The sequence below is a fragment of the Peromyscus leucopus genome, chromosome 11, assembly GCF_004664715.2.
Source record: "Peromyscus leucopus breed LL Stock chromosome 11, UCI_PerLeu_2.1, whole genome shotgun sequence".
NCBI lineage: Eukaryota > Metazoa > Chordata > Mammalia > Rodentia > Cricetidae > Peromyscus > Peromyscus leucopus.
The window spans coordinates 562,844-588,432 of record NC_051072.1 but is presented as its reverse complement, the minus strand read 5'-3'; the positions used below and the strand labels follow the sequence as shown (position 1 = coordinate 588,432).

Genomic DNA, 25,589 nt, shown 5'->3' with positions numbered 1-25,589 from the left:
TAATGATGGCATACCTCCTAATAGTGCCACTCCCTAAGGGACTATGGGGGTCATTCAAACCACCATAACTCTGAAGCCTCTTCAGGAAAGTAGATTGTATTTCCCTTCTTCTGAAAAATGATTCCTCCTTTCCTATTGGGAAAGGATCTAATGTATACAAAAGGTCCCTCCTGAGAAATGGTCATGTATAATATTTTATAGATCAATGCCCTTTCTTCTCAGCTGTGGAAGGGTCCAGGGAAAAACAAAAAGAAAAATAAACCAAATAATATATAACACCTCAGTGTACATCTTTTGTGATGTGATTAGATTTTTGACTTTAAAAAAAACCCTACCTTCCCTTCCTGTCCTACTAATAGCCTGTCTGAGGTGGGAGACTACTCTTGGTCATCAGCACTCTTAAATGGTTTAATAATCATGATGATTTGTAATTTTCTCATATTGCTTATTTTATTTACCAGTTCTGAAGCAAAGACAGAATTCTCATTTTATAAACAGTGGCTGTAAAATCAGTGGTACCAACTTAGAAACTTCCTCTCTACTAACTAGCTTTTATAGTGGAGGCACAATCTAGATATGCTACCATGGAAGTGATGTAATAAACAGTCTTTCCCAGCCATGAGCCCAGGAAGTGGCAAGATGTGCCAAAGGAGTAATAATGGCAGAAAAGTTATAGGAGTAACACAATCATTTTCTGGTTGGATTTAAAGCTTGTTCCACAGAGTTTAACTGATAACATGATGTTAATTGGTGATAAACCTGTGCCCGTGTAGGTGATACACCCTATGGAGAACTTAATTAACTGTTATTCTGATAAGTGAGTAGTAACTAAACGAACCCAAGTTCTTATCTTTATACCCATATATTCAGGCATCTCTCATACCAACCAGAAAATATTGTGTGGTAGATGGAGAATAAAACACAGACTCATAATTGGTCAAAGTGTAGAGAATAATGGTTACTTGTTATAATTAAAGTTAAAACAGAAGTATAACAGTCAAATGAACTTGGTCAGTAAAAAGGTTAAAAAGACAACACATCACATACATTCTATCATTGGTTTGGGTAAAAAACAAAACAAAACAAAAAGGTTTATTTACATTTAAATGTCATGTACACATTAGACAGAACAGAGAGAAATGGATAAACCTCTAGAGTGGATCATAAAAAAAGTGTTTCAGCTTCAGGCTTAAATCCCATCCTTATCACTAACAATGAAAGGCTGATGTGTGTAAAGGTTCTGTTTTTTAAAAATGGCTAAAAAGTTGTCAGCATATTATCTTTAACAAAGATCAGGTTTGCTATGTGTATGTGAGTCAGTGCTTTCCTGTTTAGTGTTTCTGAAGATCTAGTTACCAATTTCCTCAGTAACACAGAGGGAGATTTCCTTACAAATGCAGATGTTCTTCATTGGGTAGACATTTGTTGTACAAGAGAAAGAGCTACAGCCTGTGTGGGAAGCTTCTGAAGGGATGGCTCAAACAGAATAGTGTAGCAGAGACATGCACTCAGGAGACATTGCTCATTTATCCTTTTTTCTTTTTAAATTAAACCCTATTATTTAAAATGTTGCAAATAGAAAAAAAAATAACCTACCCAAATTAGCAAGACTTAAAGACTACAGAATCCATAAACTTCTTTACATTTACAATGGGCATTCAGAGCTGGGCAGTGGTGGCACACACATTTAATCCCAGCACTCAGAAGGCAGGTTGATCTCCGAGTTCTGATGACAGCCAGGACTACACAGAGGAACCCTGACTTGAACCCCTCACTCCCAGAAGAAAAAAAAACATTCAGAATAGAAGCTGTGGAGTTCATATTGGATGTAAAACTGTCTCTATGCTTTTCTGCAGCTACACACCGTTAAACCCAAATAATTCATGACAAAGTTAGAGCTTGAAAATCAATTATGTCCTCTTTCATAAGTCATGTTCATCACCTGCTGTCAATCATCCCCTAATATTTAGCCTTTATTGTTCTCTTTTCTATATGATGTACTGTAGTCACATGTAAATTTGTTGACATATATACATATATTACTAAGTCACGCATGTGAGGAAAAACATGCAATGTTCTTCCTTATATGATTGGGTGATCTCAATTGATATACATTCTAAGTCCATCCATTTTTGTGTAAATTTCATGATTATAGTTTTTAGAGTTAAATAGCATCCCTATGTGTATAATAAACATATATAATTATATTTATCAAATAATCCACTAATGTGTTCATGGACATCTAAGTTGAATCTGGTCCTTTGCTGTTGTGAGTAAAGAAACAATCAGCCTGGGGTACAAAAATCTCTATGTTAAGGTGTGAGGGTCCCTGAACATAAGCCAGGACTGAAACAGTGGGGACAGTGCAGAGACTTGCGCCCTGGTTCCAGTGGTGTGAGGTCACTATGATTGTGAGGGGCTGACTTGTGAGGTTCCAGGTGTCACTGCAGCACCCAGAGTCTATGCTGTGGTCGTCTCAGAGGCTTCTTTGGGTCTGTGGTTCTAACCACAGCCTGTAGATAGTAGACTGCACTACATCTCAAGTTTAGTATCTGCCTCCAGTTGGCTCATAGGGTCCACGGAGTGACTAAGGATTTGACTCCCCAGTCCCATCTGCACTGACTTCTGAGGCCATGGGACTCGATTCCTGGATTAAGGATGCTTTCCTATGGATGTGTGGGTGGGCACTCCTTAATGTTTGTGCCCTTTACACCTTGCTTCTACAGTAAACATTGAGGCCCCATGTACTTAGGCCTGCACATTTCAAGCTGGGAGGAATGACTGGATTCAGGTGATTGTCCAATGACCTTGTCCATCTTTCCTTTCCTGACGGCATGTTAACATTGAATAAGGCCAGCTGTGAACATCTGAGTGAACACAGCTGGAGTTATGAAGATAGCAGTTGTTTCACTATGAAGATATTGTATAGTATTGTCTTGATAAAAGAAGGTTGAATCCAAATTACACATGTAGGGTAATGGAATAAATTAGTATTGCCTGCATACATGCTGTTAATCCTCTTAACCTGTAAGATTCCTGGTATAGAAAATATAAGACAGTTTTTTATGATTTACACAGCATGTGGGTTATTTGTCATAATCCTTATTATATTTATGTTTACATCATCTAACAGAATTTTGCTGAGGGAGCTCTGACCAACCTACATTGCTGGAATTGTTACTGACAGATTTTAGACAGTGTGTCCTTCCTATCCTCATTATGTATAGAGATCTCTTTCCCCAATTTTATTACAAACACCTTTATTCCAAGAGACAAACAATGGTAGTCTCTGTTGTACATAGATAGCCCTGAGCTGTTCTTAAGCACACACTGTCTTTTGCTTGGTTGTTTGTTGATCTCTTTTTCTCTGTTTCAGAGTCGAGGGGAGACTGACTAAAGACAGGAGCTTTATAGAACTTTAGAGACGCACATGCTTGAGTCTGACATGGGGATGCCAAATCCTAGCTTCAGAACTAGCCTTTTCAGTTTGCTGAAACAGTATATGTTCATATATTTGTAAAATTAGCCATATCTAAAAGGCTAAAGAAACAAAAATTAATATTCAGGCTTATTGGGACAGAAACCAAGGCAGACAGACCATAGGCATAAGAGAAAGGAATCTTAAGGACAGAGGGAATATCCTATCACAATTAAAGGAAGCTGCTGTGGAATAATCCTTCTATACAGTAAAGATGTGTTGCTCTCATTGTTAATAAAAAGCTGACTGGCTGGTGGCTAGGCAAGATTTTTCAGGGCAGAGAGAATGCTGGGGAGAAGAAAGGCAGAGTCTGAGGAGATGCCATGAGAGGCAGAGCAAGCAGAATGGGAAGTACATACATGAGGTAAACAAGCCTTGGGCCAGCACATAGATGAATAGAAATGGGTTCATTTAAGTTATAAGAGCTAGCTAAAAACAAGCGTCAGCTATCAGCCAAGCATTTATAATTAATATTAAGTCTCTGTGTGGTTTTACGGGGAGTGGCTGGTGGGAAAGAGAATGCCCACAGGAAGCAGGCTTGGAGATCAAGTAGGAAGTTCTGGCATTGGAAACCAGTGTAGCTTCTCTAACTTCTGAACAACATAGCTAAGGCTCTCCAGCATAGAAAACATGGCCCACACCCCATGTCTACTCTGAGGTGGGCTGGCATGACTGGCTGGTTATCCTTCGGGTGACTGGAGTCTTGGGTGGGTAATGAAAAACAGAGGTCTGGCGCACTCTTGCCAACTCTTCCTCCCCTGCTTCTCTCTCAGCTGGAGGGACAGAGCTCCTGAGAGCACACTGGTGCCATGACTCCCAGCCCAGCATCCATTGTCGGGATTCCCTCTGTAGAGGTTTGACCTGTCTCGTTCAATTTCCTTTGTCTTTTCTGATGCTGAAACATTTTCTATATGACAATATGAAATTTGAAACTCAAGAACATCTGCATTGAATTTCCCTCAGTTCCTCCAAATCAGAACACAGAAATGATAAATAAGTCTACATGATGTATATATTACAAACCTATCTTATGATTTCTATAAGAATTACCAGGAAACATATAGGTCCTAATGGTTCACAGTATATATGCAGGTAATACTAACTTATTACATTACCCTACACATGTAATTTGGATTCAGCCTTCTCTTGTTAAGTTAGCACTGTACAATATCTTATAGAGAAACAACGGCCATTGTCCAACCTGCCGACAGTCAGCAGGATAGCTGGATAGAGGCATGTGGATTGAAGAAACAATGAAGAAGACAGAAAGAGTCGAGAGGTCTGCCGATCAATGCCAGACAGTCCCAAGTTTATTTCACAGCCAGCTTAAATACAGTCTTGAAGGACAGAGGTAGAACAATGCACAGCACAGGCATTCAATCACTATCTGTCCTGCCTTGCACCAAGGAACAGGCAGTTTAATTTTCTATCTCAATGTACCTCTGGAAGGCATCAGCAGCTTGTGTCTAGCTAGATAGTATGTTCCCTCTTATGGGCTAATCAGAACTTTCTCACAGCCCTTCAAAGAGGCTCTGCGGGCTAATCAGGACTTTCTCACAGCCCTTCAAGGAGACTCTGTGGGCTAATCAGAACTTTCTCACAGCCTTGGAGCAATCAAGCTTGAACTCTTATTGACTCAGAATAGGCTTCAGATTCAAACTGGGAAACTGAGTCAGTTGTGGGCTCCCACAGGCCATCTTCATAACTTCAGCTGTGCCCACTCAAATGTTCACAGCTGACCATATTTAATGTTAACATGTCTTCAGAAAGGAAAGATGGACAAGGTCATTGAATGATTACCTGGGTATCCAGTCATTCCTTCCAGCTTGAAATATGCAGTTGGAGCCTAATTGCATGAGACCTTGAGGTCTACTGTGGAAACAAAGATGTACAGGGCACAAACATTTAAAAAGATGGTGCCTACCCTCACAGCCATAGGAGAGCATCCTGAAACAAGGAATTGAGTCCTGTTGAGAGGATGACAGGGTTGTAGCCATCTTAGAGAAGGGTCAGACTGGGGGCAGCAGGTCCTGGGAAACCCACCAGAGGATGTGCTGCCCCTAGATCCAGACAATTAAGAGCCATATAAAAAATGAGTTCCAGACATTTCCTGCCATAACCTAAAGGATATGCTAGATTATATATCATAGCTCTTAGAGGCAACAAGTTTCCTACAGATAAGAAATGGGATATCTAATTGTCAGAGAAGATGGTTCTGCGATGACATAAACTGCTAGAGGATATGGCAATTTTCTTGCAGCTAAAACTCTCCAGTCAGTTCAAACCAAGCATCTCTAACAGGAAGTAAGCACCAGTCTTGAGCTTGTAACTAGATAGAGTTTGAATTCCCCCAGATCTCCTCCCCTAATCATTATAAAACCCTGCTGGATCACCACTCAGGGTCTCTCCTGCTCAGCTGCTATGTCAGATGGATGGAGAGACCCAGGTTAACTCAGAAGTAAAAAGACTCTGCTTTTGCACTTGGTCAGTCTCTTAGTGGCTTTTAGGGGACTCTGGGTACAACATTGTGGCCTCAGAAGTCAGTGCAGGTGAGCCTGGCTGCTCACTAAGCCACTAGGTGATCACATGGAGTCAAATCCTTGGCCACCATTTGGACACTATGAGCCTGCTGGAGGCAGGTGCAGTGGTCTGCTGCCTACAGGCTGTGGTTAGAGGCATAGGCCCAAAGTAGTAATGGATAAGTAGTTTGGTATATATAAATGTATATGTTTAATATACTAGATATACATGTTATTTATCTCTAAGGAAAAATGTAACCACAAAATTTCTAGGAAAATGAATGGATGTAGAATTATGATAATAAGGTCATTCAATCTCTGAAAAAACTGTGTTTTCTTCATACGCATAATCAGACAGTAATATATGTACACGTGAACAAGTTTATAGATAATTATACATATCTCCTAGAAAAGTGATCAAAATTTCTTTAAGGTTTATTAAAATGCAAAATCACATGCACAAACATTAAAAAACAAGAGTAAAACCTGAGTCAAATCACAAGCCACTTCTAACACCCACCATAGCTCGCTTCCTCACTCAATAGGGGCCTGCACACTCCTCTGCTCCATCACACAGTGTTAAATCCAATGTGAAGTCCTCTGCTTCTGTTCTGAGTGTCCATTCTAACTATACAAAAGCTCATGAGTTCTGTAGTGTTCAGGTCATGTTAATTCTTGTGATTTTTTTTCAACATTTTAAATAATAGAGTTAAATTTAAAAAAAAAGAGAGAGAGAGATGAACAGAGCCACCTGAGAGTGGTCTATACAATTTTCTCTTGAAAATGTGTATTTCTGCTATACTATTCACTTCTAAAGCTGGTCCCCTGAGAAGCTTTCTACACAGGGTGCAGCTCTGAAAAATTGTTCCTTCATAGAAAAAAATGAATATCCATAAAGGATATTTCCATTTGGAAGGCAACCTCCCTTTTTGTGCCAGGAATAAATTATAACTAGGTCTCCAGAGACTCCAAGCAGGAAGAAAACCTAGAAGACACACATACACCTAGAAGACTTGACCTCTGTTTGGGGTGCCTTGTTGGCAACTTCCTAGCTCTTCTTTGTTAAAACTACATTTCCACACAGAAACCTTTCTATATTATTGTCAAGGATTTAATCTTGAGATTTAGATCCTCTCTATGTGATCTACTCTAGAGGTTTATTCATTTCTCTGTGTTATACCCAATGTGTACATGACATTTACATGTTAATAAACTCTTTATGCAAAAAACATTAACTATAGAAGGTATGTGCGATGTTGTCTTGCAACATTTTGTCCACCAAGTTTATTTGAATGTAAAAACATTCTTTTCCTAATGTTAGTAATGATGGATAACCAGGAACCAAAGCATCTGTCATTACTATGGATGTAGGAGGGAGGTAAGGGAGGGTGGGGAGGCCACTGTTCATCGTTCCTCTGTTGTGCTCATAGCAAAGCCAAGAAGATACAAGGTGAGTCTGGCTGCATCTAATCTCTGCAAAGTCATCCCTGTCTCTTCCCTGAGGTTACAGTGATGCAGAACACCTTAGTTCTCAGCATCTGAGCATCTTAGTGCCCCCACCACCACTGTGTGTGCAGACATAGATTTGCTGGAACCTGGAAGCTTCTCAGATTGACTGTCTCTCACAGCAACCATCAATTGCCAATAGCTCCTCCACTCATGGTGAGACATAATGAGGTCATGAAGAATCTATGGTTTTATGGCTGGTCTTAGCCTGGGCAGGTGTTGTTTTAGTAATAGCCACAGTGTGATTATGCATGGAATGGTCATGACATTTCCAGCAAATACTGTTTCACTGTACACATCTACTACATACAGTTCTGACAGTCTTTTTACCTCTTCTCTCTAAAGGATCACTGAGTTTTGGCACTAGGGGTGTGGTATAAGTGTGTTGTGGAATAATATTTTTGTCCACGGTGAAGATGTGTCACTCTGATTTGTCTAATAGAAAGCTGAATGGCTAATAGCTAAGCAGTATTTCCAGGCACAGAGGACACTAAGAAGAAGGGCAGAGTTGCCAGGGAATGCAGAGCAAGCAGGATGGGCACTATGGAGATGAGGTAATAAACCACGAGGTAGAAAGTAAATTAATATAAATGAGTTATGCTATAAGAGCTAGTTAGAAACAAGCCTAAGCTATCGGTGGAGTTTTCATGATTAATAATAAGTTCTGTGTCATTGTTGGGGAGTCAATGGTCCTGATGAAAGTCTGACTACATAGGTGTCCAGTTTAGATCAGTGCCCTCCACAGGCTATGATTCTCTACATTATGAACAATTATGAGTCTGTGTATTATTCTCTATCTACCACATAATTCATGCTTTCTGATGGGTGTTGAGAGGTATCTGAATCTGTGTGCATAAAGGTAAGAACGTGGATGTATTTAGCTACTATGTCCACTAAGTCCAAAGGGAAGGAGTATAATGAACCCTATCTCTAGTGACCCCTGTTGAATACCTCAAGCATCTGCCTTGTGGACCTCTGGCCTCCAGGCTTGCAAAAAGAAGCAGGGATGAAGGGCAGGTGCGCCATCATCTCTGGGAGGTGATTCAGAGAGGCTGGTCTGGCTGGGCCTTTACAGTCCAGGTTTTGTTCTCCTTCAGCAGCGTTCTTTCCTTAGCTGTTCCTGGTGGATCCACAGGATGGCACCTGTAACTTGCTGTTTAAATGAATGCCCGCAGTTGAGCCTGCTGTACTGACTGGCCTCTTGGCTGACTCTGTCTTATGGTACTTAAAGCTTTTCTTGGGACTCCTTACAGCATTAGGCACTGACCTGCCATCCTGGAACTGGCTTTGCTAGGGGGAGAAAATTGTAAAGTCAGGGTAAAATCACAGCTAATTGAACTATGGTGTAAATTCCATACCATTTGCCTGGCAGTTTAGATGCAAAGATCCCCTATTGACAGCATCCTCATAAGTCACAGACACTGAAGGCAGCGTAATTCCTATTTGCCTTTATAAGACTTGAGAAATTTAGGGTGTGGGTACAGACTCCTCCACTTGGCAACTAAATTCATCCCACTCTCACGTGAGACATGAGGAGAAATTCACCTTCCTTATAGTTAAGGTGGTTTTCCTGATATGCCAGAGGGAGGCTGGAGTAACAGACTTCCAACAGGTCTTATTTACCCTTGAATCCTTATCCTCTAATGTGGCTAGCATGCCACTTACTCTGATAGGGTCTGTGTCCCATCCAAGGAAAATGGTGCTACTTGAGCCTGGGATGTCTGGCCAGGCAAGGGTATTGCAAATTGAACCCCTTTTTATTCAAGTATTCATTTTTCAAAATCATACATATATGATTGTGAATATTATGTCCTATTAAACAAACTAAATTTAAACATGATTTGAGATGTGTGCTTTAGGATGTGCTTCAACAGCATATACAGAGGACTAAAGAATGAGAGATATAATTGGATTTTCCTTCCCATCTCGTCTCTGTGAATAAATTTCATTTGGACTTAACATGACTAGAAACACAATTCTAGGCACATTAGAGACACTTAATCATTTATATAACTCAGTGATTGTTAATGTTGAGACTTCAATTACCTTGTATTAACAGTTTACAGTAAATCAGTAAACTTGAGATTGAGATGGCTTTTTTGGATCTGTATCAATAGTAAAGTAAGATCTGCACCTACAATGTTTCATAGTTGATGATCGTATATCCACTAATCAAATACATCCTTTCTGCTGAGTGAGTGCAACTGACACAGGTCCTTGTTTCAATGTCATGGCAATTTCTATGACATGACATTTAGAATTATATGAGAAATGCTGTTCTGAACTTAAAATAAATGAGATTCTTTATTCTGGAATCAAATATGATGTGTTTTGTTAGCATTTCCTGGGGAGAAAATGACTAATGTCATTCAGCCGAGATTGTTACCAATGCGATCATTTCACCAAAGTCCAACATGGTGAGAAATATGAGTTTATGGAGCTTCTTACACACTCAGGGGAGATGTTATTACAAGAGCATGGGTGACCCCTCTGGGAAAAACAGCTGTACCACAGCTCAGATCTCAGATTCAGGGTACTCAACAAAGTTTTGACATGGTAAGTTTTATGGAACAATTATAGTTATAGAAGAAAAAGTCATAAGTCAAGGCAAGTTTCAAACACACTGCTTGAAGAAACTGGTAGGGAGGTTACAACAAAGAGAAGTCTCTACTGTTCTTTGGTGACATTCTTAGCGTTTGTGCTGGTGGAAGTCAGATGTTCCTGTTGAGATTCTAAAATAATTAAGGTAATAATATTCTCCACTATGAATTCATTTGGGTTGGACAAGTTCTGATGATTACCAAAGATTTTGCCATACTCCACACACTCACAGAATTTGTATTCAGAATGAATTATTTGATGTCTTTTAAGTGCTAAAGATATGTAAACTTTTTACATTTGTAGGATTTCTCTCCAGTATGAACTGTCTTGTGTCGAGTAAGGCTATAAAGATTAACAAAGGCTTTGCCACATTCCCCACACTTGTGTGGGTTGTTTTCAGAGTGAATATTTTGATGTCTTTTAAGGTCTGAAGAATAGGTAAAGACTTTGTCACATTCGTCACACTTGTAGAGTTTCTTTCCTGTATGAACCGCCTTGTGTCTATTAAGGGCTGATTGATTACGAAAGGCTTTGTGACATTCTTCACACTTGTATGGTTTTTCTCCAGTATGAATTATTAGGTGTTTTTTAAGGTCTAAAGTAGAGTAAAACATTTTTTCACATTCTTCACACTTGTAAGATTTCTCGCCTGTATGGCGCAATTTGTGCAGAGGAAGGGATGAGAGCATACAAAAGGTTTTCCCACACTCTTCACATTTGTGTGGTTTCTCTACAGTGTGAGATCGCTTGTGTACAGAAAGTTCTGCATGAGTACAAAAGATCTTGCCGCACACTACACATATGTAGGGTTTCTCTCCACTATGAATTCTCTCATGCCTCTTCAGTTTTGAAGGATAGGCAAACTTTTTGCCACACTTTTCACACTTGTGTCGTTTCTCTCCGGTATGGACTATTTTGTGCTGAGTCAGGGAAGAATTGCTAGAAAAGGCTTTTCCACAGACTTCACACTTGTACAGTTTCTCTTGACAGTGAAGTCTTCTATGTTTCTTTAGGTCAGAAGTAGAGTAAAACATTTGGCCACATCCTTCACATTGGTAGGATTTCTCTCCAATATGACATAACTTGTGCTGAACCATGGAAAATTTAGAAGCAAAGGCATTCCCACACTCTTCGCACTTGTACGATTTCTCTCTAGAATGAACAAACTTGTGCTTAGCAAGGGTAGAAAGCTTAGAAAAGGCTCTGCCACATTCACCACACTTGTAGGGGTTGTCTTCAGAGTGAATTCTTTGATGTATTTTAAGGTCTGAAGAATAGGAAAAACATTTCCCACATTCTTCACACTTGTAGGGTTTCTCTCCACAATGAACTCTTTGATGTTTCTTCAGGAATGAAGGATCATAAAAAGCTTTGCCACATTCTTCACACTTATAGGGTTTTTCTGCAGAATGAATTCTTTGATGTTGCTTCAGCATTGATGGATAGTAAAATGATTTGCCACATTCTTCACACTTATAGGGTTTTTCTCCAGTATGATTTTTCTGGTGTACAGAAAGTGTTGAACGAGTACTAAAGGCCTTATGACATTCTTCACACTTGTAAGGTTTTTCTCCAGTATGAATTCTCTGGTGTATAGAAAGTTTACAGCGAGTATTAAAGGTCTTACAACAATCTTCACACTTGTAGGGTTTTTCTCCAGTATGAAGTCTCTGATGTACAGAAAGTGTTGAGCGAGAACTAAAGGCCTTACCACATTCTTCACATTTGAAGGGTTTCTCCCTTGTGTGAATTCTCTGGTGTTGAATAAGGAATGAATTATCATCAAAGACCTTGCTGTAATCATTACATTCATTGGGTGTTGTCCCTGTTGAACAAAAGCTTAGCAACATTCTTCATACATGTAATGTTTACCTTTGAAATGGAGATGGTTACTCATAGATGTTTAACCTTACATGAGAAACTATAATACATTTCAACTCCTACAGGCAATGAGCATAATTCAGAAAACACAGTAGGTGGAAACAACTGGAATAAAAGCACAGCCAAAGAGAACATAGAGAAAATGGATGTCATATTATTCAAAGTTAAATAGCTAAATAAGGGGAGGAAGCAGAGAGCTAGGGAGGCCCACGGAGATCCACAAAGATACCCCCGCAAAAGACTGCTGGCAATGGTCGAGAAACAGCAGGAACTGACCTACTCTGGTGATGGGATGGCCAGACACCCTGATAGTTGTGCCATAAACCCCATCCAAGGACTGAGGAATCTGGATGCAGACATCCACGGCTGGGCCCCTGGTGGAGCACTGGGAGTCTAATTAATGAGAAAGAAGAGGGTTTATATGAGCGAGAATTGTTGAAGCCTAGGTTGGATAAAGCACCGGGACAAATAACCAAATGAATGGAAGCACAGGATCTATGAACCAAAGGCTGAGGGGCCCCCAACTGGATCAGGCCCCCTGAATGGGTGAGACAGTCATTTGGCTTGATCTGTTTGGAAGGCAGCTGTGCGTTGGTGCCAGGTCCTGGGCTCGTTGCATGAGTTGGCTGTTTGAATCCTGGGACTTATGCAGGGACGCTTGGCTTGGTCTGGGAGGGGGGGACTGGACCTGCCTGGACTGAGTCTACCAGGTCGATCCGGTCCTCGGGGAGACCTTGATCTGGAGGAGGTGGGAATGGGGGGTGGGCAGGGGAGGGGAGGGGAGCGAGAGGGGAAGAACAGGGGAATCTGTGGCTATTATGTTGAACTGAATGGTGGTGTAAAATAAAAAAAAAAAGCTAAATAAATAGTGACATCTAAAATTATGGAAACTTTTAAGATCATTTTGATAACAGGAAAGCCTGTTAAATAATACAGGTGTTATATGGCTAGACAGACATGAAATTATAAAGTAGCCATCCTTGGAAAAGAGTAATTTTATTGTGACTTTGTGATTTTTTTGTCTTAAGTATAAAGTTGAAGGCAAAAAAGACATGCTTCAAAATAAGTAGACTGTCCACAACTATTAAATAACTTATCTCAAGGATTTAGGATGGTATTTTACATTTTGTTTTGATGACATGAAAATATATGCCTGAAGGTTATGAAGTTATGAAAAACCTTCATGTTCAGCTATAAATAACAGAACTTTCACTGAAGACAACCTATCAGTCAATGAATAGATAATAACATTAACCTAATTTCTAAGGACTAATTCACTTACAATATTAAATAACCTCTGAGCAATAAGGAGAGAGACAATGTGCAAGGTACAGACATATAAGGACTTGTGATTATATAGAAGTGGAAACAGTTCTCATGTTCGCAGAATTAGACCTAACCAAACAGATCTCTTTACCTTACACTGCCCTGATGTGTTTTATAATGGGATATTCCACCTATGTAAATATATAGATTACATGCTATATAAGACAAATGCTTATAGGCTTTGTGCCCTGTCCAGATATTAACACAGAACATCAAACTGCAAAGTAAAGAAAAAATCTTGAATCTGCAGAATCCTGAAAGCTTATTGATGAGCTATCAAACACATTCTCCTAGTTGTAGACAGTGTTGCATTTGACTATATGTCCCCAAAGTACATGCATTTTAAATCATTGTTACTGAGTGTGTGATAGGAGAAAAATGAGAAGATATTTTAATCATTCATAAAGAACTCTCATGAGATGACTTTCATTAATATGAATGTATGCGATATGAAAGAAACTTATGTGTGAAGTTACTGTCTTAAAATGGTTTCACACAAGGTCTTTAGAAATTATGCAACTCTCAGATGTGAACAAACAGTGCAAAGTCTATTACTGAACTGCCCAAAGGGACTCCATTTTGCCTGAGTTTTATCCAACTGCTCCCCCAGCTAACTAACCAATCCTACTGAGAAAATGTTCACATGTAGCCTCACCTGCAGCTTTGGAAGCTCCACTGTTTTACAACATAAATTGTTTGAATCAATAAAACTGACAATTTTGAAATTTCAGGCTCCTGGTTAGCCTCCGGTATGAGGTAATTTGGGGTTTGGCTCTATAAGCCAAACATGGTTCAGTCCAGGAAAAGGCTTCTTTCTGGTGTGAATCTGCTCTCCACAGCCAGAAAATACATGACTCTAGTCAGGCATTGAGTGGTATTCCCCTCTGTCCCCTGTAGATGCAACATTTGCAGGAACCTGCAAGATCTCTGCCAATCAAGGGACTCAGACTCCCTCTGGGTCTCCCAGGCTTGGTGGATTGGTACAGAAAAGGTGTCCCCTGAGATGGTCCACGATACCATAACACTCACACCAGAGCCGGATTCCCAGAGTGACCCCTATGTTTCCTGACAAAGAAAGACTGTGTTCTGAGGAGGTAGGGCAGATATGTTGTCTGGGGTAGTCTCTGTAAAGGGAATGAATTGTGATGAGGGATCCTACCCGGACTTTCCCACTAAGAGTGAAAACATTGGTGCTGGAAGTCCTACTCGGAGTCTTTGGATGAAATCCTTGTCTTTTGTTTATTTCTGTGTCTGGTCTAGTTTCTGGTAATGGGGGTGAATTCTGATGGATACTTCTCCCAGAAAACTTCCTCTGAGAATCAAGACATTGACTGAAGAAGTAATGGATACAAATTTTCTGTTAAATCCTTGTCTTGTATCATTTCTTTGGATGCTGAACGAACGACTGCATAATCTACTCCATCTATGCTGTCTTCTCTATTGTTCTGTGCCCTGCTTTTTGTCCCTTTCCCGGCCCCTCATCATGGAACAGAGATCAGGCCATTCTCTGGGCTCCATGTGTCTGGAAGCTGCGGGGGTTCCTCTATCCTTGCTCCATGAGCAGTACCAACCTCCTTTCTGAGTCTGTATGAGTGGTTCTTGGAAACTCCATGTCTCTTCCTCTTCAATCCACTCATCCCCAGCAGTGAGCTCACTCCTGATAGTCTTTTCAAGACTCCAAACCCAGCAAACTCCTAGCCCCATATACCCAAAGGGCTCCTTTGGTTGCTGGGATATAATCTCACTGGCACATCCATGCACAATAAGGTCTCAGTAGAGTCAGGACAACCTACGTCTCAGAACACAATGGGAAGTAGGAGCCTCCAGACTAGCAGTTGCAGTGTGGGCACGAGCAGATTCCCAGTTATTCCAGGGGCCTAGCCAGCTTGTAGGTCCAAGATTCTAGCTCACTGTGAACAAGGAGTTATAGCCAGTTTTTCTGTGGGAGAGTTCCTTCAGTGAACTGCTTGTGAAGTAGGAGACTGGAGACAGAAGTTATGTTGGGTCCTTTCGACTGGATATGCAAGTCTGCTTCCTCTGACATGTGACATTCTGTCTGTTCTTGGGACTCCTTTGTGGCTGAGGTCAGCCCTTGTTTCTGCTCCACCAAGCCTGGATACTCTTCCTTTCATTTCTAGAACTTTCAGAGCTCCTTAGATGTCTAGTTTTGTGGTTTTCTGTTTAAATGTCTCTAGGCTACAGGTACTTATGTATTAAGCTTAGAGGTTGATCCACAAAGAAGCCAATATGTCCCTGTCTCATAGAATTCTATTATCCTAAAGCCTGATATCTTTATAACAGGAGAAATACATATAGAACTATTCAGGTTGTCTGCCCACATTTGCTGACACAAACCAGTTATGGATATGTAAATCACTGGGTTTAGTCTTATAAACAAATGCCTTTTTCATATAGATAATAATTTTTAGATACTCATATGCTGTTTTTAGCTCACTGAAAACCTGGCTCTAGAGATAGGATTTGCCCCACTCACTTCAAACCTAAGCATATTTGTCTCAGAGTTTCTTCCAGTGCCCTGTCCTGGCTCAGGCTGGCTCCCTGACTCTCTGACAGGCAGAAGGAGAACAATAAGACAGCCTAAGAAAAGACGCTATGTGCTTGAGAATAGCTAAAAAGCAAACTACTTCATGCAGAAGCTATTATTCAGTATACCTCATGGTAGGAATATGTACATCATAAAAACAACTAATGGGATCCTCATTGTTAAGAGGGATTAAAAAAGACACTCTAAAATTTATCAATAGTAACTTCAAAATCATAGCTAAATTCTGTTAATGTTTAATGTTTACTTAATAATGATCATGATAAGTTTACATACTATCTAAATCATAAAGACTGTCATGTTTTCTATAAGGTTTATCTCTAAACTTTCAAGGCACAATGGTTTAACATTATGTGCACAGGTAATATGAATGAATCACATTACCCTTGCTGTGTAGTTTGGATTCAACTTTCTTTTATGTAACTGATGTTGCACAGTCTCTTCTAAGCTGAACAACGACCATCTTCATAACTCTAGCTGTGCTTGATAAAAGTAATCACAGCTGGGCTTGTTAAATGTTAATATTAATCAAAAAAGGAGCTAGAGTCAAGGTCACTGAATTCTCATGTGAGTACCCAGTCACTCCTCCCAGATAGTTGCAAGGAATGAGGTTTTGACTACATGAGATCTTAGGGGTTTTCTGGAGACACTAGGGCATACAGGCCAGAAAAATCAAAACTCAGGTGCAGGTGTCTACCTATTCAGTGATGAGAAACCTGTTGTACTGGCTAAGGGGCCACATGAAAATAGCTATTGCCTATCAACCTCTGCTTTGGGAAATTCTGTTACATCAAATGATAAATTTACTTGTTAATATTATCTTGTCTCATCTGAAATTGCTTAATCAAGGGGGTATACGTAAAAGATCAGATGTCTGGGCCAAAGGGAGTGAGGTGCTTTAATCAAATCTGTAGTTTGAACTCCTGTTCTATACTTACCTTCTTGGTTCTTGTTTGCAAAAAAAATCTTTTCTCATCCAAGGCTATTGATATCTTGTTAAAGCTCTTGTTAAGAAATCAATTTTCTATCTCCAGATCAGTGAAACCATTTAAAATAAAAGACATAAATCTTTTAAAAAGGGGTTAAATTATTTTAGATTAGATAAGTTACATAAATAAAGAGGGGACCAAACCCAGAAAGTCTTCAGGTGATAGGAGGTCTGACTATATTTTACAGGCCTTATAGTAGATGAGACTTAAAGATGATATACTTAACTGTCAAAAGCCCTAAGGTTATGAAAATCTACTCATGTTAACAAAAACTGACTTAAGGATGACTATCTAGACTAGATGTAAAACAAAGGATAACCAGACTACAATCCACAGCTCCAGAGAAGCTAGGTAACAAGGAGGACCCTAAGAGGGATGCATAGATCACCTTGGGAAGAGGAAATAGATGAGATCTCTATGAATAACCTGGGGGCAGGGAGAGAGGCAGTAGAGGCAAGAGGATGGGGGAGGAGAACATGAGGGAATGGGGTGGTTGAGCTGAGGGAGGGATGGAGTAGGAGAGCAATGAAAGAGATATCTTAATAGAGGGAGAGATTATGGGGTTAGGGAGAAACCTAGTGCTAGGGAAATTCCTAGGCATCCACAAGGACAACCCCAGCTTAGACTATTAGCAGTAGTAGAGAGGGTGCCTGAACTGGCCTACCCCAATAATCAGATCGGTGAATACCCTAACTGTCATTGTAGAACCTTCATCTAGTAACTGATGGAAACAGATGCAGAGATTCACAGCCAAGTACCAGACCAAGCTCCAGGAGTCTAGTTGAAGAGAGGAAAGAGGGATTCTATGAGCGTGTGTGTGTGTGTGTGTGTGTGTGTGTGTGTGTGTGTGTGAAGATCATGATGGGGAAAACTACAGAGATAACTGAACCAAGCTCATAGGAACTCATAACTTTTGACTGACAGCTGTGGAACCTGCATGGGGCCTGACTAGGCCCCCTGATACAGGAGACAATTGTGTAGCTTGGTCTGTTGGAGGGGCCTCTGGCACTGGGATCAGGATCTATCCCTGGTGCATGAGCTGGCTTTCTGAGGCCCATTACCTATGGTGGGACAACTCGCTCAGCCTTGATGCAGGGGGCAGGGGCTTGGTCTTTCCTCAACTGAATGTAGCTGGCTTTGTCGACTCTCTATGGGAGCCATTACCCTTTTGGAGGAGGGGATGGGAGAATTGGGACGGGGAAAACTGGGGGTGGGGGCAGGAGGAGGGATGAGAGGGGGAATCTGTGGTTGGTATGTAAAATGAATAAAAAAATTTCTTAAATTAAAAAAATGTCTAGTCACTTATGTTTTTGCTAACTTTGTTAAACTTTAAATATTTGGAGAAACTGAGTCAGGACAACTGTGTTGATAATTAATTGTACACCTTTTTATTCTCACAGGTGTCTTTATATAAAGGTTAACCCTTCTATTCTCTCCTCTGGTTGTATTCTTTGTGATAAAACAAGGTCCTTAATGTAGAAGACCTGTTGGATTAATTCAGATTTTGTAAAGTTCCACCATAAAGAAATGAGGACAGGGAGGTTACCAGTTTTTCCATGGACTGTATTTATGTTTAAAGTTTAGTTCTGTATAAAGCATCTTCGGATTAAAAAAAATGCTAATTTGAGGATTCAAATTTTTTTTTTTTTTGATTTTCGAGACAGGGTTTCTCTGTGTAGCTTTGCGCCTTTTCCTGGAACTCACTTGGTAGTCCAGGCTGGCCTCGAACTCACAAAGATCGGCCTGCCTCTGCTCCCGAGTGCTGGGATTAAAGGCGTGCGCCACCACCGCCCGGCTGAGGATTCAAATTTTTAACAGCGATAAATTACTTTCAATTATAAAATCCCAATTAGAGCCTCTAATTTACTGTAGACTGTTACAAAGATAATTAACATAGAATACCTAATGATGAGTCACCTAATGAGTAATTAAATATCTTTAATGTATCCAAATATCTGTTTGTAGTCATGCTAAATACAAATATAATTCATTTGCAGAGACAATATTGGAGGAACAGACCAATCTATATCTTCTATTATACAGGCCAGTGTACATGTTATCTAAGTTAAGCATAAAGCAGGTAACATAAAACAAATTTAATTTTAACTTTTTGCTTAATAGGGAATAATATTCAAATATGAAGCATACTTAAAAAAAACTGGTTATTGAAATTGACTGCTTAAATAAAAAGTGTTAAATCGATACTACACTTGCATGACAGGATACATCAAGGATCAAATAGCATACTTACCCTCCAATGGGACACAGACCATACAAGAGTAAGTGGCATGCTAGCCTCATCACAGAATAAGGATGCATAGAGGATAGGACTTGCCAGAATCTGCTGCTCCTGTCTCCCTCTGGCCTGAAAACCAGACCAGGAAATCCTATTCATTATCTATAAGGAAGATGAATAACTCCTCATGTCCCACAAGACGGAATGGATTCTCTCATGCTATAGAGGATCTTAGATTTTGCACCCACATCCTAAATGTCTCAAGCAATGGAGACACTTATTGCAATCACTCTGCACTCAATGTATGATGAACTGATGTTGAGTATCCTATGTACAGGGGAACATTGTACCTACACCTGGTACCTAAATGGTATGGGAACTATAATGCTAGTTCAAATGGTCACGCCCTGTCCCCTGGCTTTCAATATTCTTCCTCCTAACAAAGCTAATCCTAGAGCTGAGATGTCAATGTCTGATTGTGTAAGGAGTCCTCAGCAAAGTGGTAGATAATATATGACAGCGGCTCTGCCACAGGGCCAGTCAGCACAGCAGGGTGAACCAAGGGCAATCATTTAAGCTAAGTTGCTTATGCGATGTGTGGACCCACCAGAGCCAGGTAAGACAAATAAAACCACCTGAGGAGGAGGAGACATGGACTGTGAAAGTTCATCCAAACCCCTCTGAGTCACCTGGGATGTTCTTCAGCCCTGCTCCCATTACAAACCAGGAACAATGTACACACATCGAGAAAGTTTAAATAATTCAACAAGAGACATTTAGAAGCAGGGACTGTGAGGTCCTTTTCTCTCATTGGACTCCTGGAAATATGAGCCGTAATGCTTTCTTCAGGGATAGCAACAACAGCAACCGAGGACTAGACTCTAAAACAAAACATTTCAGTAGCCATCATATATGTGGAAATGCCAGGTTTATAAATAGATTTATCTGATGTCTTCAATGACTTATGCACGGGCATATCCAAGGAACAGTTATTCCTTGTAGATGATATATTTAACTGAGGAAAAAATGGAGCCTTTCAACTCTGTAAAAGACCTAAACCTATTAACTGCTGAGAAAGAGAGGCACACATCTCCTGTTATCATAGCTGGTTTGGTGGGACCAAGGCTGAAAACCTTACTCCCAGGCATCCCGGGACCTCTCATCCTTCTCTTCCTAGGTCTAATAGTCTCACTCTGCATGATTACCTGGTTGTATAACTGTGCTGAAAAATAAAATAGCCTCTGTTTAGTAAGTGGACCTAGTAGCCAATACAACCCCTTATAAAATAAGTCAATGCACTGACTCTTCCCTAAGACCAGTGGGGAATGAACTGTCCACAGTGGCTCTGGTTTGTCTAAGTTTTATCCAGCTGCTGCCCTCCCCAAAATCATTTTCATCAACAGAACTGAAACTGTTGACCTTCTATCACTGCCTGCCTCTCTGTGATGGAATTGGAGGTGTGGATTTATAAACCCAATCATGCCTCACTTCAGTGTAGAAACCTTTCCAGCATGAGCCTACACTAAACTCCAGCAAATAAATGACTTTTCTGCATAGAGTGACATTTCCCTGAGTCTTACATTACAATGTAGTCTCAAGAAAAAGACAAACCTTGGAAGTCACTGTAAATACATGAACAACTGACCACTGGGGAATTACCAAGCTTAAGAGACTTAAACATCATAAACATCTGAGAGATGTCCTTTGACAATAACAAGGAGAGACCTAAAGAATTATCTCCATAATCATGTTTCAATGCAGATGGGAAAGCCTGGCCTTTGTTGGATATTTGGACCTCAAATCTGTTCCTGAACTCCCCCACCCCATTCCTACACACCTGAATGCTCGAGGGCTGTTGCTTGTCTCTTCACACCTGAAGGCCCTTGTCTTTGCTCCAGAAATGTCACCAGGAATGGCTTAGAGACAGCAAGTCCTGTTTGTCAGAAAAGGGGACAAGACTGCTTAAGTGTTCTTCTACTAGGAGCTGGCATGTCCTAGAACAGTGTTTATAAGAAAGAGATAATACAATAAATGACTGCAGACAAGCAGGTCTTTAAATGTTTTCTGACAGTATTACTATATTAGAGAAATTTACAGTGTCCAGATTCTGAGTCTCATTTAAAGGGAAAACCATTAAAACTGAATTGTAAAACACTTTAATTAACAAGTCTACTCCATGCCTCATGCTATTGAATTTCTAACAGTCCCACTAGAGTGAAGGAAACATGTCCAACAATGACAGTTCAAACACACTCATAAAAAAGAAAAATCATTGAAATGCTTCTTAGATATGGAGCAATGTCTCTAATTTTTGTTAAGGTGAAGAATATGAAACTCACTGTTGAAAAGCACAAGCTGCCATGAGATATTGTAGAAAGCGAGTAAGCTACATGTTGATGGTGAAATAAGAATTCACTATGGATGAGATCCTCACCCAGGAAATCAAGGTGGCTGTAATTCTCCAACATCACATCCCTGTACAAATTCCACTGAGAAGGTTCCAGGCATTCCCACTCCTCTGGAGAGAAATCAATAGCCACATCCCAGAAGGACAGCATTTCCTGAAATAAAGATCAATGAATGACATCACACTTTTAATTAATTAAAACCACCAATAAGAATAAAAATACCAAGATGCATCGGGCTGGATAGTTCTGCAGCTAGGGTCATTTGAGATGACAGAAACATAATTGAGAAAATGCATCCCTAAGACTGTCTTGTAGCAAAGCCTAGGTGGCACTTTCTTAATTAGTGATTGATATGAGACAGCACAGCCCATTATGGGTGATGTCCATCCTGGGCAGGTTGTCCTATATGATATAGGAAAGCAGAATAATGTGTAACAGTGTGATACGCTTATTTCTTAGAGGAGAAAAAATGGTGAGAGAGAAGGAAATCTCAACACTTAATATGCACAATCACAAATATGAAATGAAATGAAAATACAGACTCTGATGCAGCAGCAGCCCTGGCTGAAGTCTGAGTTTCTGAATTTGTACAGAGTTCAGCAGTGACACCAATGACAGAGACAAGAGACATGAGATGGAGCAGACAAGGAGAGCAACCTGATTTCCTGGATGAGCACTGCATCTATAGTAAATCCGTATTTCACCATCAACATGCAGAATAATACAGGAAGAACTCACAGAAAAAATAGATGTGAACATAGGGAAAAAATCAACTACAGGACTAAGAACACTATTGGAGAACTTAAAATAGAACAGACATCTCTCTGATCTTTAGTCATTTTTCACTTTCTGTCTTTTCTCTGACGGGTACTGATCAATGTGTTTGTGATATTCCTAAAATGTTTTCCATATATGACACCTGTTTGTCAGTGTGCTGTAGCTGAAAAATATATTGGCTGATGCTATTATCTTATTTCAAAATTTTCTGACTTCAGATTTCTGTCTTTCATATCTTATTAAGTAAAGTCCCAGAATGATCTATGGGAACAGCCCTACATTATGTTTCCTTTTTATTAATACATGAAAATTATCAGCAACTTAAGTATTAATGGGGTATTTTGTAATTATTTTAGGAGTAAACTTGGATCATCCTTCTCAGTTTCTGTATGCTCATCTACTCAAACACTATAAATCAGGCTTCAGAAATGTACCTTACATAATGTTTACACACATCCAGCATTAGGAGGAACAGTACTGTGAGCATAGATTGCCCTCTTATCACACTGTTCCAGAGCATCTATTTGGTAAGTCCCTAAGACTCAGCTTCCGGATGTCCCTGGCCAGTGGGAAAAATTGTTGTATATCCAACTTCTGTGAGTTACATGCTATCAATGTGATCAAGTGGTACTTAGCTTTCTCTGCCTGAAATAATTTCCAGTTTCACCCATATTATCACAAATGACTAGACTGGTTTGTTTTTCTGCAAATTGTGCAATTAAAGTATATCATTTCCCCCTTCCTCATTCCAATTCCTTTCTTGTCCATCTCAAATGTATGACGTCTTCTTCTTTAATTATTATGGTTAAATTTATTTGTATATACATACACATAACTATATAAATATGAAAGGCTGATTCTGTCCAGGTTGCCTGTATGTTTTGAGGACTGACCTCTTCACACTGGATGAACAGTGAGTGGGTTCATCCTTGGGGAAGACTAATTCTCCCTCTCTCAGCAGTTCTTTGGTACACATACTTCTTTTGGTGCAGGGTCACATGAAACTGCCATCTACAGGGTACCATGTATATTGATGTTGTCATTGTTCAGGCAGTCCTTTTGTTGGGTTATCACTTCTCTCCTTTGGAAGCTTGCGAAGTACCTTCTAGTACTATGAAAACTTGTCCTTAGGTCGGAGGCTGTCAGGCGAGACTCAGAACATTGTGCCTGAAGTGCATGGTGTTTTCAGCACTAGGAGGGGGTGGGGCATGCTCTCAAGACTTTGGTGCAGAGGAAAGATCTACTCTGTAAAGAAGAATGTAAAGAAAATGTCTTTTAATAAAGGGCAGAATTAGCAGTAATGAGGAGGTCAATACATCTTCAAATCACAAGCAGACCAGATAAATTTGGTGAATAGAACACCCTTTAATTTCTCAAGGGAAAAGCAACTGAACTGTGTTGAAAGCACCTTTGTAGCAGGTAGACCACGTTCTCACCTTTACAACTAAGTGAGAAAAAAACCCAGAAAACAGAGATTCCACTCTTTTTAACTGTGAATTTCTAAGAGTAGGGGAAATTGATGACCATGAAGAATGGCAAGAGTCTAGACAGAGTGAAGATGGAAAACCCTGTTCTATGAGAGAACTAGAACAGGTCCCCAATGGAGAACTCACTGCAAGGGTCACTCCCTAAAGGAGCCCAACTCAGTGACTAAAGTTTAAATTACATGTGAAATGTGTCAACAGACTTTAACCACAAGCAGTTCTTAAGTCAGCAATGTGTTGACTGCATGGATTTGTCATGGCGCTCACTGTAAGAAACAAGAAATGAACCACAGAAAGTATTTCTCATGACCATGACATATGTCTAAATGTTTATGACACAGACTCTGGCCTTGAATTTTCTATGAAGCAGAGGAGGATCAGAGGATCCTGCCTCCCCCTCACAAATGCAGAGATGACAGGGATGTGCAATAGAGTAGACTGGAGTTTCTTTTCTATCACAGGTCGATTTACTTTAAATCACATGAATACACACAGTCTGTGAGTTCTTCCTCACCCCCTGACCTGACACAAAAGCCTGTCACTGTAACACAAGGTCATGAGACCTTTTCACCTGTTCCTTGGGACCCTGCTTCTTGACTAGCTCAACAAGCTCAAGGCCAGATCAAGACATGTTGACACAACCATTTTGGGCCAAGGAGACATCCTGCCTACCGTTTTTACAGTTAGTCCATCCTACATTAAGGATGGAAGACCTTTCAAAGGTTAAGAAAACCCAGCCCTCGCGGTGAAGCCTGGAGTCAGCTTCTCAGTTTTTTCTTGCTGCAGACGTCCCTCTCTGTGTGTGGGTGTATGTGTGTTCTCCCACCCCAGTCAAAACTTTTCTATTGCAGCTGATTCTGGCAGATCTGTCGGCTGGTTCCAGAATTTCCCACCTGAGACCTTTTTCTCGTCTCACATTTTTCCTTTCTTCTTTCGAACAGGTTCTTGTAACTGGCCATGATCACATGGAGCCAGGCTGCTCGAACTCACAGAGATCCCTGCCTCTGCCTCCGAGTGCTGATTAAAGAGTTCAGGAAGGACCAGACCCCATTTGCTCTACAGATTCTGAGAAACTACTACGACAGATGTCCAGACGTTTGCTACGACGAGATCTGCGCTCAGAGCGTAGAGAAGCATGCTTCCCCACCAAAGCTGCTCACTGAGCTCCCAGCTCCACCTCAGGAGCAGGCAGTCAGCTGACCATCATTAGTTTGCAATCCTGGACTTTGTGCTACCAGGCAGCTCTCCTGTCCCAGAAGCCCAAGCCGGACTTGCCTGTCAAGCGACGTCCTAAGTAAACTGTCACTCAGGGCACAGTCCCTATCACCCTCTCCCCAGCCCTGACCTGCAACCTCAGGTGTCCCAGTCAGTTCAGCACAGCACCTCCAAGGCAGCTATTTCCGCCCTCCCACCCAGCCCAGGTCCATTCCCTCCAAGACGGATGCCTGCCCCCCGCACAGTGCGTCAGGCTGAGCGGAACCTTGGACCAACCTCCATGTCAGAGACGCAACAGGATTGTAGGACAGGGCAGGACTCTCGCCCAAGTTTGAGGAAGACGCACCTGTACAAAAACGAAAGCTCAATTGGAATTTCCTGGACGGCTCCTTGTGATGTCACAATCGCATGAACTACACATCCCAGAATTCTGTGCAGGCACCTAACCGGAAGTCTAGTGTGTGCTTCTTTTGTTTTTGTTTTTGTTTTTCGTCTCTTCCCCCCCCCCCCCCACGTTCTTGAATTTGTACCCTGCTCTCTGTTGTCTTTACTCCGTAGTTAGCCTAAGTTAAAGCTCTTGACTCTAATGTAGACTTTGTCTTAATA

At 40.6% G+C, this 25,589-nt stretch overlaps 1 protein-coding gene across 1 annotated transcript in view; it reads right to left on the bottom strand.

The window, feature by feature from the left end:
• Positions 1 to 10,045: 10,045 nt before the first annotated feature.
• Positions 10,046 to 25,589, bottom strand: part of LOC114685537 (zinc finger protein 420-like) — a 28,965-nt gene continuing 13,421 nt past the window's right edge. The window contains 5 exon segments of the mRNA XM_037209576.1: positions 10,046 to 10,588; positions 10,590 to 11,929; positions 20,937 to 21,032; positions 21,534 to 21,660; positions 25,260 to 25,460. Coding sequence (XP_037065471.1) covers positions 10,370 to 10,588; positions 10,590 to 11,929; positions 20,937 to 21,032; positions 21,534 to 21,660; positions 25,260 to 25,460 — 1,983 coding nt within the window. The 3' untranslated portion in view covers positions 10,046 to 10,369.